The following is a 13,936-nucleotide window of genomic DNA, read 5'->3' as shown; positions in this document are numbered from 1 at the left end:
AACCTGAAAACCCATAGATATTCGTTTAAGCTCGTTCTAGTGTTATTCCGCCCCTAGATCGTATTAGGTTGATTCTAAGATCCTCTCCCAGCGTCTACAATTAGGATTAAGATTAGGATTAGGATGGATGTTGATACGACGATATTCAGTTTGGTATCTGATTGGGGGTATACAACGATTAAATATATTATTTAGTTTTGTTATCTTAGGGATGTTGCTGCTTAATTTGGATATAAACGTGTTTTCCCGTAACCTGTATTTATTGCGAGTAATCTATAATCATTGTTTTGCAGTACATTAGCAATTATATGGATAAACTACAGAGGAGATCACAACACGGTGGTGTCTCGTTGGAGTTGATTCAGCATATACAAACATTGTTGCCGGTAAAACAAGCGGCTCGTACGTGTGTGTTTTCCGAGACTTGGTCACACGCTTGGTCTACCATCCCTAATCTCAGGTTTGATCAAACATTATTTTCTCCTACAGAGGGGAAAAAAAGTGATTACAAGATGTTTATGGATCGCACCATGTCTAAGTATGTCCGAGACAACATACCAATCGAAAGTTTTGATTTGAAACTAGACGACATGCATTCGGTTTCTCTTATTTATGAATGGATTCGAACTGTTGCTGCACGTCCCAAGGAGCTTTCCATCCATCATCAAAGTTATGAATCTGAATATTTACTTCCGGGTGAGATATTCTCCGGGAAATACCTACATACTCTGTCTATTAAGAATAGTTCAGCGAGACCTAAACCTTTAATCAACTGTGTATCGTTGAGAGTACTCAAGTTGTCTTGTGTGAAGATAAGTGAAGATGTCCTCCATACCTTATTCTCTACTTGTACCTTACTCGAGAAAATTGAAGTTTCTAATTGCATCGATTTGAAGACTATCAAGGTTAGAAATCTTCGTTATCTTCAACGACTCACGTTAGAGACATCAATGCCATTTGATGTTTTGAAAATTGATGATGTCCCTAATCTTTGTTTGTTTTACTACCATGTGGTGTGTGTACCTATGAAGATATTTAACATGGCCTTTTTATCGAGTGTTACTGAATTATCATTACATGGTGTGACAATAGACGTCGCATTTCTTGACATGATCAAATTTAAATTACCTTTTCTGGAGATTTTGGACTTTAATATTATGCACCGGACTCTGGAAAAGTTGGATTTTACAAGTTCTTCGTTGAAAAGACTGACATCTAATAAATTGGGCAAAGAGACGGATTGGCATACAAGTTTATGCTCCAAAGTTACTTTATTTGAATTACAAAGGCTTCACAACGCATGATCTCCTATTAACATCGAGTAATGCTCCTAAAGATATCAAGCTTGAACAAGAAATGTGGGGTCCTGTTGATCATTCTTTCTTCCTAAGGATGAGGGACCTACTCAATTTATCAAGCAACTTTGATATCAAAATAGGATATTGGATTCATAATAAGGCGCTGAATATCGATGTTAATGATCTTGAAAAAAGGTTCCCAATTCCAGCTACAAACGTGCAACAATTATCATTTAAGACATTTTCACCAATACATTTGTCGGGGCACCAGAGAGTAATTGATGCACTTCTTTCGATTTGCCGTCCCAAATACGTAACCATATATACTTATAGTCCCATAGATAGTCATAGTCTCGAGGTATTCGCGTATGACTTCTTTAAACTCGTGATAAGTGGAATAATGGCAAAGAAGACATGTGACCAAAAAAAGATGGAGGTCATGAATCCTGGTAATGAAAAATGGCAAGTTCTAAAAGATTGTTGGACAAGTAGTATACTTTACACGTCGTATAATGGCCATGGATATTCACTAAACCAAACTGGTAGAACCTAGCTAGGTAGCTAATCTTTGGTTCTATTGTTTGAAATTAATACTATATATGAGTTCATTGACATTTAATTTATCAAGTTTACCTTGTTTCTTTATAACTTTTTTTCCCCATATTTTATAACGATATTATTTAATGCGATTTGAGCTCTACTAGCTTAGGAGTGTATTTAATGTCATGTGGCTTGATAAAAATGTTACATTTGATATTTCAATTGATTGATTTGATATTTCATTTGTTTTGATATTTGATTTTGACATTTAATGATACCTCGCTAACATCAAGATGTGTATTCAAGTTGGTTGAAAACCCATAGAGCTTAATAACTAATGCCGACTCTAATAAGAACAGATACCACAAGGCAGAGAAATTAGAGTATACTATACAAGCTCAAACTCAAACAAGGCTTAATTGTGTATATCTTGTTTTTTGAACCGTGCCCATGAGACAAGACTCGAGTCGGTGTGAGTTTGTTATTGGAAGTACTCTTTGTGTTTACTGCTCTACTGTTTCAAGTTTTTAATTTCCTCTTTACTGAATTATTCAGCATAACATCTACGTACTCCAGGTTGTTTTTAACACCAATTTGGGATCACATAGGGGGACTAAACCACCCACACGTTCATCTCTCGCAGTTGCATAAAACGCCCCCAACTACTGCCCAGGAGGAAATCTGGCCCAATCTGAGGGCATGGGCGGTAAAGCCCCCTCCCCCACTCACTCACTGCCTCTACAACGCGATGTACGGAAGACACCGTTGGGTGGAATTCAAGGGTTAAGGAGAAACCTTGTGTGCAATGCTGCACCCCACGGAGTCGAACTCTTGACCTCGCGCTAAGAGAGGCAGACCATTATCACATGAGCTACAACACAAGGTTCGTACTCCAAGTTGTACAATAAGACAATCAGTTATAGGTTCCATTTCTTTTGTGCAAGTCATCATGCAATGTTAGATGATGATCCATGGTTAATATATGATTCATTGATTCCTAGAATTGAGTCAGGCTATCACTTGTTAATTAGTTGGTCTAACTAATGAATCAACTAGCCACTGGCTACAGGTTTTAGAATCATAAATTTTTACTAAAATGGTGTAAGTTGTTGTCATTTTATTTTGTCTCATGGTTTTGGAATGTTAATATATTACATTACATTACAAAGGGTTCCTTGATTCAAAAGTGCAGTACGGTGTTATTGACGAAGCTAATTCTGATGTTAATTTCAAGGTTTGACTTTAGAAAGTCAAGAAAGGTTATGTCAATTATTTGGGTTTACAACTTTTGTTATGGCAGATTGTTATTAACTGCCTGTTAATATTGAGAGTGTTCCTTCTGGATGGTTTTAAAGGTTGTGAATAGGAAAGTTTGACTGTTAACTTGACTTTACCAAGTCAACTCTCTATTTTTTTATTTGGATATTGGAATGGTTTAAGTAGTTGTCTGATTTATAAGTTGTACGCTTTTAAAGCCAGACATCCATTTTGGGAAAAAAAATTTAATAAAAGCATTAAAGTTTAACGCGTTGGAGGGATAAAAGAGGCCGAGGCAGTAGTGCAACACCAAAGCGACTCACAAAGATCCCAATAGCAAGCCATTGTGGCGAATCTTTCCCCATCAAAAGGGTCAATTTGGGTTTAGAATGTCAGAAACGGTCAAGTCAATTTGGGTTTACATATTCTAGTGAACCAGTCCAATGGTTCACAAATGAGAGATATTAAACTAATAAGAAACAATAATAATACACTTAATAATAATCTTAACCAAAAGGCAGTGAAAGGTTTGTTTTTCATCATCGGCCTCTGTTTTTATAAGATGTGTCCTGTTACTTTAGTTTCTTATTCAACAACAAAATCAAGATCACTAAAGAGTTAAAAATGTTAGGATATTAGGACCCAAACAACGCTAGTAATTCTACAAGACTACTAGCCGAGTAGTGATTCTATCAAGATCACTCAAACCCACTTAATGAACGAAAGATAATAAATGCGAAAATGTAAGAACGACACAAGATATAACGTGGTTATATGCAATCGGTGTGATTGCTTTAGTCCACGGACCAACTAGAGAGTGTTTATTACTGAGAATCTGTATGTGGTGTGTTACAACTGCATACAATGAGTTCTATATATAGGAAAAAACAAGAACACCATGACAACTAGCTAGGAATCTTCATCATGACAAGTAATCATCTTGTTTACCAACTAGCCATGCTTTCCACCTTGTAATGGCATGATCACAGCCCTAATTTTAGGTGTAAAGTGATTAACTTTGCACCTAAAGTGAAAGGAGGCCAAAGCATGCTCGGATGTAAAGGTTGCAACTTGCCAACTTGCTGCCAGACACCAGATGCGCCGCATCTGATGTGTGATGCGCCGCATCACTTGCTTTTCACGTTCCAGATTCATGTACCAGCACTCGATGCGCCGCATCGAGATGGTGATGCGCCGCATCTGACCCCTGATGCGCCATATCAGCTCAATGCTCCGCATCAATAAATCTCGGACTATTTTGCTCGATGAATGCGCCGCATCCATGTCAAGATGCGCCGCATTTGACTGCTTCATGCTTCTCGAAATCTGCAAAATCTTTTTTTTTTTTTCTCGTTTTGTATAAATGTCTCCATAATCTAACAAAAAATAGTAGTCTTTAATTTTCATGTCCTGAACAACCAATAGGTTTATAAAAATATAAGAAAGAAAAAAAGTAAATGCTTCAAAATGAATTCTGTACGTAATGAGTTGCTTTTACATGATTCTTCTTCTTCTATCCATCTATTAACTGCAAATTTTAGTTCAGTATATGGTATGGTTGTGCAGCTGTTCTTATATATCTTATATCCTAAATGAAAATGATATCAAAAATCATCATATACCTTTTCTTTTTGTTCTGATCAAGCATTTTCAACCAAACTTTTGTATCTGTCCAAGGTTTCTTTTTCACTTTCAATGTCTTGTGATTCTTACACTTCCGTATATGCTCCAATAGTTTCAGATGTTTGTTTGTATGTTTCGTCTTTACGTTTAACGTTTAAACTTTGCCACTCCTTGTGAACATAAGCAACCAAAGTTTGTGCAAGTCTCTAATTCCGTTTTGATATGATCTTTCTGAATTCAAATGAATCGAGAAAGATCTCGAAACAACCTGGAAAATGAAGAATCAGCTTCGGAAGATGAACTTTTTTGGAAATGTGAGCCAGAACACGGCAGTAGTGCAACGCCAAGGTGGCTTGCAAAGACGCCAATAGCAAGCTATTGTGGTGGGCTTTTCCTCAAAAAAAATAAAAAAATAAATAAGAACTGGTACTACACTTGATCTTAGCCAAAAGGCCGAGAAAGGTATGCTTTTCCTCCATAAGGGGCTTGGTTCACAAGTAAGATATTAACTAATAGAAATGTTTGTTTTTACACACCTTAGGACTCTGTTTACACCAAAAAGTTATATCATGTTACTGGGCTGTTTTCTTTTTTTATGATTAAGTTCTATGTGGGTATAAATGGCAGTATGGGTAAGAATGACTATATGCAGTAATCACTGAATGAATTATATTGTTTACTTTTTGTACTGAATAAAAAGTCTGAATGATAAAAATTACTATTCTATCCCTAAGTTAACAAAATTCATTTTCTTTTTATTCAAATTTATTGAAACGCAAATATACCTACACACATTTCTAAATACAAAATATACAGACACAAATTTCCAAGAACATAACCGACAACACAATTAACTTCATTTTAGTTAAAAACCCAAATCATATCTCAAACTATTATCAAAATTTCATATAAAAATGCACAATTCCATTTAGGTATCTCACTCATTAACCTCACCCATCACTAGCAGATCCTATTAAGAATCAAAACCCATGACCACATGTAAATCGTTGGAGTTTCAGTAATTAGCTGACCTCTCCGTGCTCGACCTCTTCATGAAGGTTTTTCAGAAATAAAATGGTTAATCGTGTATGTTACGTGACCACGTTCATGAAGGTTTTACTTTCATTTTTCGTTCTCCAAATCAGATTGCGAAAGTTTGATGAATTTGTAAGTTGAAACAAAAAAGAAAAAATAGATGAAGAAATAATAAGATAAAAGAGAAAGAATAAATGGTACAGGGCACTCTTGGAAATAAAGTTGTCTATATGGAGACAAGTAAGCTTTTGTTGGTGGCCCATAAATTCATCTGGTCATCAATTTCATTAATTTATGACAAAAGTAAACAGGTTTGTGGATGACCGAATAAGGACTTTCCTCAACTCAGCCCATTAAGTCATAAATAAACAGGTCCGGGATGCTTCTTTTCATGTTCTACAATATAAGGCTAAAACTATTTTCATAAAACCATTACACGTCGGCTCATGTATTGAAGACAAATGAGCAGTTTTGATTCTCGTTTATATCTTTTTCTATATAACCTTGTTTGAACTTAAAATTACAGTTAATAAAAGTATTCTCACGCGTTTGCACCCCGTCAATAACTCCCTGTTAAAAAATACAGAGTAAATAAATAGAGGTATTGAGTAGCTATAAAATTAAATGTAAATATGGAAAGGTGAAAATTTAAATGGTTTTCTTAAGGTTGGAAGTTGACATGAAATTGAGACTGTTTTATACGTTGTACGATGAATCAAGCAATCAAATCAATTTGATATCAAAAGTATTCATTCATTTTAAATTTAATTATTTGGAAAAAGGATGTGATTCGTTTTTTACTTTTATTATAACAATTTTGAAGATAATTAAAGACTCTTTTGAAAATTCTTTAAGCTAAAACCAAATCTGAAATATGAAATTAAATTAAATATGAAACGATTAGATCATTATTTATCCTAGTTTTGATATCCCCGTAACACTTTAAAATATTAGAGGTGTATTTTGGAGATAATATTTATATATTCTAGGGATTATTTAAAAATTATATTTGATCAATAGTAATCTTTATTAGGTTGATCTAGTTTCCATTTATAATTAAGTTATTTATTTATTTATCAAGTTTGATTTAGTAATATATAATAGGCGTATATGTAAACTATTACTCTATTAGAATCGCAATCAAACTTTTTTATTATATTATATTCCTATAATCAATCAAAGGTTTAGCAACCCTAAAAAGAATTCTGTCTATGGATGTCCCGGTGGAGTTGATTCAGCGTATACAAACGTTGTTACCTGTAGAAGAAGCGGCTCGTACGTGTGTGTTGTCCAAGACTTGGTCACACTCTTGGTCTACCATCCCTCATCTCAGGTTTGATCAAACCTTATGGTTTCTTGATGAAGAAAAAGAAAGAGATTACATCAAGTTTATGTATCGCACCATGTCTAGGTACGTCCAAGACAACATACCAATCGAAAGTTTTGATCTGAAACTAGACGACCTGCAGTCGGTTTCTGTTCCTTATGAATGGATTCGAACTGTTGTAGCTGCCCGTCTCAAGGAGCTTTCCATTAATACGAGTAGTGAATTTTATATACTTCCGGGTGAGATATTCTCAGGGAAATACCTTCATACTCTGTCTATTGAAAATAGTTCAGTAAGTCCCAAACCTCCTCATGTGATCAACTGTGTGTCCCTACGAGTACTCAAGTTGTTCCGGATGAAGATAAGTGAAGAGGTACTTGATACCTTATTCTCTACTTGTACCTTACTTGAGAGAATAAACCTCTCATATTGCAAGGGCTTGAAGAAAATTAAGGTTAGAAGTCTTTGTTATCTTCAACAACTCAAGTTAGAGACAAGATTACCATTTGATGTTTTGAAAATCGATGATGTTCCTAATCTTTGTTTGTTTTCCTACTTAGTTGAGTTTGAACATATTAAGACCTTAAACATGGCTTCATTAACGAGTGTGACTAAACTATCATTACATGGTGTAACCATAGACGTCCCATTTCTTGACATGATCAAATCAAAATTACCTTCTCTCGAGATTCTGGACCTTGTAATTCGGAATTGGACTCTAAAAAGGTTGGATTTTACAAGTACTTCGTTGAAAAGACTGACGCTGGAAAATGGTAAAAGGTGGATTGACATACAAGTTTTTGCTCCAAAGTTACTTTATTTTTGTTACAAAGGCTACATAATGCCTAGTCTCTTATTTCCATCGAGTAATGCACTTGAAGATATCGAGATTGAAGTAGAAACAGGGGATCCTATTGACCATTCTTTCTTCCTTATGATCGATGAGGGAGGCACTCAATTTATCAAGCAAGTTTGATATCAAAATAGGATATTGGATTAATGAGACGCCGCTGATCGATGTTAATGATCTTGAAATAAGGTTCCCAATTCCATATACGAACGTGCAACATTTATTCTTTTATACATTAGCTGGTAAACACTTGCCAGGGCACCAGATAGTAATTGATGCACTTCTCTCGATTTGCCGTCCAAAATACGTAACCATACATGGTGATAGTGTCAAGGAATTCTCTCGCAAATTCTTTAAACTCGTGATAAGTCGAATAATGGCAAAGAAGAAGTTTGACCAAAAAATGATGGAGGTCAAGAATCCTCGTAATGAAAAATGGGAAGTTCTAAAAAATTCTTCTTGGCCAAGTTTTGGTCCTTACATTTCGGGTGGCGGCTACAATTATTTACTTGAGTTGAAACCAAACTGGTAGAACTACTCATCTTTGGTTAAATTGTTTGAAACTAATACAATATGATTTCTTACTTATTAGGCATATAATTTATCAAGTTTACCTAGTTACTTTGTAACTTTTTTCATATTTTCTAGAGATATTTAAGGGGATTTGAGCGACTAGCTAGGGGCGTATTTAATGTCATGCGACTTGATAATTTGCGTGAGAAATGTTTCATTTGATAAGACTTGAGTCAATGTGAGTTTGTTATCGGGAGTATGTATGCTTTGTGATTAACATATATGTGTTTATTGCTCTACTGTTTTAAGTTTCTAATTTTCTTCTTATTGAATTCAACATAACATCTACGTACTCGAAGTTCTACAATAAGACAATCAGTTGTAAGTTTCATTTATTTTATGTATAACTAGTCACTGGCTACGGGTTTTAGAATCATAAGGAGTATTTTTTACTCAAATGGATGGTGTGAGTTTGTTGTCATATTTTATTTTGTGTCATGGTCTCATGGTTGTCTAATGTCAAGTATATTACATTACATTACAAAGGGTTCCTTCATTCAAAAGTGCAGCATACATGGTGTTATTTACAAAGCTAATTCTGAAGTTAACTTTGAAGGTTTGACTTTAGAAAGTCAAGAAAGGTTATGTCACTTATTTGGGTTTACAACTTCTGTTATTAGCATAAGATTATTGGGGTGAGCCAGGCCAATATAGTAGTGAAACACCAAAAAGATCCCAATAGCAAGCCATTGTGACGGATCTTTCCCCATGAAAGGGTCAATTTGGGTTTAGGATGTCAAAAAAGGTTATGTCAATTTGGGTTTAGATATTATAGTGAACAATGGTTCACATATGAGATATTAAACTAATAAGAACAAATAATACACTTTAATAATGTTAACCAAAAGGTAGAGAAAGGTATGCTTCTCATCTTCTGCCTGTCTTTTATAACATGTATCCATGTATCCTGTTACTTGTAAGGATATTAGGACCCAAAACAACGCAAGTGATTCAACAAGATCACTCACCGATAGTAATTCTACAAGATTACTAACGCACATAATGAACGAAAGATTATAAATGCAAGAAATGTAAATCGACACAAGAGATAACGTGGTTATATGCAATCGTTGTGATTGCTTTAGTCCACGGACCAACTAGAGAATGTATTTACTAAATATTTGTGGTGTATTTACAATGAGTTACAAGAGGGTCTATTTATAGAATTATTTAAGGAGTAAGCTAAAAACAATTCCTTGAAGCTTCATGTGAGTTTCCTGACAGCTTCATGGAGGCTACATGTGAGTTTCCTGACAGCTTCGTGGAAGCTACATGTGAATTTCCTCACAACTTCGTGGAAGCTACATGTGAGTTTCCTAACAATTTCGTAGAAGCTACATGTGAGTTTCCTAACAACTTCATGAAAGCTTCGTGTGAGTTTCCTGGAATCTTCCCTCTAATTGTTTAAAGTTCTCCATATCTCCAACAATCTCCCACTTGGAGACTTTGAACAAACCCAACCTTCGTCAACCCAAAATATCAACGATCTAACCAAGAACGTTAAACCACCATTATACCGCCAAATTCCATTTGGGACACGCACACTCAACACATACTTCGGATGAGCAGACTTTCGATACAAGGTCTTCAACACTACTTGTTAGAATTGAAACATTAACTCTCTAATTCTCTAGTTGGGGTCTTCTCTCATCAATTCATTAGAAGACCAATTGAGGTAATGTAAAACCTCAATTTCTCTGTCGTAACAACCTTAGTAAACATATCAGCAGGATTCTTCGTACCAAGGATTTTCTCCAATAATAAAGTACCATCATTTATATGTTGTCGAATAAAATGATACCTTATCTTGATGTGTTTCGTACGACTATGAAACACCGGATTCTTCCCAAGATGAACTACACTTTGATTATCACAATTCAAGACGCAATAGTCTTGTCTTTTACCCAACTCACCTAAGAAGTTCTTCAACCAAACAAGCTCTTTAGAAGCTTCTGCAATAGCCATATATTCGGCTTCGGTGGTTGATAAAGCAACACTCTTTTGTAGTCGAGACATCCAACTAACCGCCGTCTTCCCTATTGTGAAAACATAACCCGTAGTGTTTTTCCCTGAATCATCACATCCACCCAAATCAGCATCCGCATAACCCCTAAGTATGAGATTCTTTTTGAAGAAACACAATCCCATATTAGAAGTACCTTTCAAATAACGAAGTAACCATTTGACCGCTTCCCAATGCTCTTTCCCAGGATTAGACATATAACGACTTACAACTCTGATAATGCTAAAAATGAACATATATTTCATAGCATTATTCCTCAAGAAAGACAAACTTTTAGTTGCAATTGTTCTATTTACAAGTGAGATTCGTTTAAATAATAAAAGGTGAAGACAAAAGACAGATTCGGCGAATTGAAGACGCAAACGACCAAAAAGCTCAAAAGTACAAAAGACAATCAAAGAGGTTCCAATTATTGATAAGAAACGTCTCGAAATTACAAGAGTACAAGATTCAAAACGCAAAGTACAAAATATAAAATTGTACGCAAGGACGTTCGAAAATCCGGAACCGGGACCAGAGTCAACTCTCAACGCTCGACGCAACGGACTAAAAATTACAAGTTAACTATGTATATAAATATAATATAATATATAATTAATTATATTAATTATATATATATTATAAACCGTCGGCAAGAAAGACTCCAAAAGGGACTGAGCTGTAATTTCAAACTCCGCGACTCGCGGAGTTTGAAGGCAAAAATGCCGCGAGTCGCGGAGCCCCAAAAGTCGAAAATCCCTATAAAAGCAAACGAATTCTGATCGTAAAAACCACCAAAAATCCATCCATCTCTCTATCTATATCGTATATATTTATATTTATATTTTAATTTTAATTTTAATTTTAATTTTAATCCTAATAATAAGGGTATGTTAGCGAATGTTATAATGGTGTAAGTTGAAATTCTGTCCGTGTAACGCTACGCTATTTTTAATCATTGTAAGTTATGTTCAACCTTTTTATATTAATGTCTCGTAGCTAAGTTATTATTATGCTTATTTAATCCGAAGTAATCATGATGTTGGGCTAATTACTAAAATTGGGTAATTGGGCTTTGTACCATAATTGGGGTTTGGACAAAAGAACGACACTTGTGGAAATTAGACTATGGGCTATTAATGGGTTTTATATTAACTAAACAATACCTTGTTAATTTAATATACAAACTTATAATTTGACGTATTTATATATAACCACATACGCTTGACTGGGTACGGTGGGCGGGATATCTATAAATACCAATAATTATTCATTTTACCGGATACGGAAATGGATTAATAGTTAATAAACTTGTTGAAACAGGGGTGAATTACATTCAAGGGTAATTGGTGTAATTGTTAATAAAGTAGTAAAACCTTGGTTTACACGCAGTCGATAACCTGGTGTATTCATTAAACAAAGTATTAAAACCTTGTTACAATTCGAATCCCCAATTAGTTGGAATATTTGACTTCGGGAATAAGAATAATTTGACGAAGGCTTTCGCTCTTTATATTTATGACTGATGGACTATTATGGACAAATCCGTATGGACATATTAAATAATCCAGGACAAAGGACAATTAACCCATGGGCATAAAACTAAAATCAACACGTCAAACATCATGATTACGGAAGTTTAAATAAGCATAATTCTTTTATTTCATATTTAATTTCCTTTATTTTATATTTAATTGCACTTCTAATTATCGCATTTTTATTGTTATTGTATTTAATTGCACTTTTAATTATCGTACTCTTTAATTATCGCAAGTTTATTTTATCGCACTTTTATTATTCGCAATTTCATTATCGTTATTTACTTTATGCGTTAATTTAAAGTCTTGTATTTATTTGGTTTTAACTGCGACTAAAGTTTTAAAATCGACAAACCGGTCATTAAACGGTAAAAAAACCCCCCTTTATAATAATAATATTACTTATATATATTTATGTATTTCTATAAAAGTAAACTAATATAGCGTTAAGCTTTGTTTAAAAAGATTCCCTGTGGAACGAACCGGACTTACTAAAAACTACACTACTGTACGATTAGGTACACTGCCTATAAGTGTTGTAGCAAGGTTTAAGTATATCCATTCTATAAATAAATAAATATCTTGTGTAAAATTGTATCGTATTTAATAGTATTTCCTTGTAAAAATATAAGCTATTTTATATACACCTCGCTCGACATCAAAGTATTTTTGGCGCCGCTGCCGGGGAATCTCTTAAAAGCCGGAAGCGCAACGCTACATAAAAAAAAAAAAGATTTTTAGTTTACTTCTATTAAAAGTCGCTTTTGTAAAAATACGTTTTAAATATTCGAAAATATAAAAAGAAAAACAAAAATTTGTATATTTTTAAGATTTTGTTAAATATTTAAGTTTTATAAAGTTTCTTTATTTTTATTTTATAAAAATATAAGTTTTATTTAAGTATTTTGTTTTTATAAAAAAAATATATATATATATATAAATCTAGTTTTAAGATTTTTATTTATAAAATTATAAAGTAATTCTATTTTTATTTAAGTTAAATATAAGTTTTTATTATACACATATTTTTTTTATAAACAGAAAAAATTAAAAACAGAAAATAAAAAAAATAATAAATAAAGAAAAACGCGTTGAATTTTAATAACCTGTCAGTTGAAAACTGGAACCCCGCGACTCGCGGGGTTTGCAGCTTTAAATACCGCAACTCGCGGAGAAATTCTGACACGCTACAGAAACCCTAAACTGCATTTATTACGGATAATTATTAATTAAAATTATTATTAACCCTAATTATTATTATTATTATAATTAGTTTTATTTTAATTTAAGTTTTATTTAATTTATATTTTAGTTTATTAAGTTTAATTAAATTGTAAAATTAATAGTTTTAATAAATAAATAATATAAAAATAATATTTTTATAAAAATTGTAATTTTTACAACTTTTTGTATATTTTTATATTTTGTCCCTTTTTAATTGTTTTAGCGTAATATTTGTATTTTTCGCTCATATTTAGTTTTAAACTTAGTTTTTGCCATAGTTATTTTTACTTCTAGATTTTTAGGCTTTGCCGTAGAATTCCTTAAGTGCTTTTTCTTTAGACTAAGATTTAGGTGCTTTAGAATTTTGCGACGCCTTTTTAAGTTTTAGTTTCTTTTTAAGTTATTTCCATTTGGGATATAGTTTTCCCTATAAGCTTTAATATTTTTAGACACCTTTTACCTATGTATCAATTATCATTCCAATTAGTAATCTCAATTTGCGATTATAATTTTAAGTTAGTTGTAGTAATAAGGTTAGGTTAGTCAAGTATTTTTAATTTTTATAAGTTTCTTTTATTTTTCCGTCACCTTTTATTTTTCAACTATTTTTCTTTTTCTAGTCTTTTCCGACGAACTCTTTTTCTTTCTTATTTCTCGCTATTCTAGTTT

At 33.3% G+C, this 13,936-nt stretch overlaps 2 protein-coding genes and 2 pseudogenes across 2 annotated transcripts; 2 read left to right on the top strand and 2 right to left on the bottom strand.

Moving 5' to 3' along the window:
* Positions 1 to 308: 308 nt before the first annotated feature.
* LOC139867836 (putative F-box/LRR-repeat protein At5g41840) lies at positions 309 to 1,304 on the top strand. Its single transcript, XM_071856186.1, has one exon. It carries the CDS (start codon positions 309 to 311, stop codon positions 1,302 to 1,304), a length of 996 nt encoding a protein of 331 aa, XP_071712287.1.
* Positions 1,305 to 5,027: 3,723 nt separating this feature from the next.
* On the bottom strand, positions 5,028 to 5,184 carry LOC139869634 (U2 spliceosomal RNA; annotated as a pseudogene).
* Positions 5,185 to 6,964: 1,780 nt separating this feature from the next.
* On the top strand, positions 6,965 to 8,056 carry LOC139867835 (F-box/LRR-repeat protein 25-like). The gene has a single exon (XM_071856184.1). It carries the CDS (start codon positions 6,965 to 6,967, stop codon positions 8,054 to 8,056), a length of 1,092 nt encoding a protein of 363 aa, XP_071712285.1.
* Positions 8,057 to 9,133: 1,077 nt separating this feature from the next.
* On the bottom strand, positions 9,134 to 9,365 carry LOC139869646 (U2 spliceosomal RNA; annotated as a pseudogene).
* Between the last annotated feature and the right edge of the window lie 4,571 nt (positions 9,366 to 13,936).

This window comes from Rutidosis leptorrhynchoides, chromosome 9, assembly GCF_046630445.1.
Source record: "Rutidosis leptorrhynchoides isolate AG116_Rl617_1_P2 chromosome 9, CSIRO_AGI_Rlap_v1, whole genome shotgun sequence".
NCBI classification, from domain to species: domain Eukaryota; kingdom Viridiplantae; phylum Streptophyta; class Magnoliopsida; order Asterales; family Asteraceae; genus Rutidosis; species Rutidosis leptorrhynchoides.
The sequence above is the reverse complement of the archived record's forward strand: the minus strand, read 5'-3'. Positions and strand labels throughout refer to the sequence as shown.

Bases quoted from the DNA above. Each gene is read 5' to 3' on its own strand.
- LOC139867836 (XM_071856186.1), top strand. From the start codon at position 309: ATGGATAAACTACAGAGGAGATCACAACACGGTGGTGTCTCGTTGGAG.
- LOC139867835 (XM_071856184.1), top strand. From the start codon at position 6,965: ATGGATGTCCCGGTGGAGTTGATTCAGCGTATACAAACGTTGTTACCT.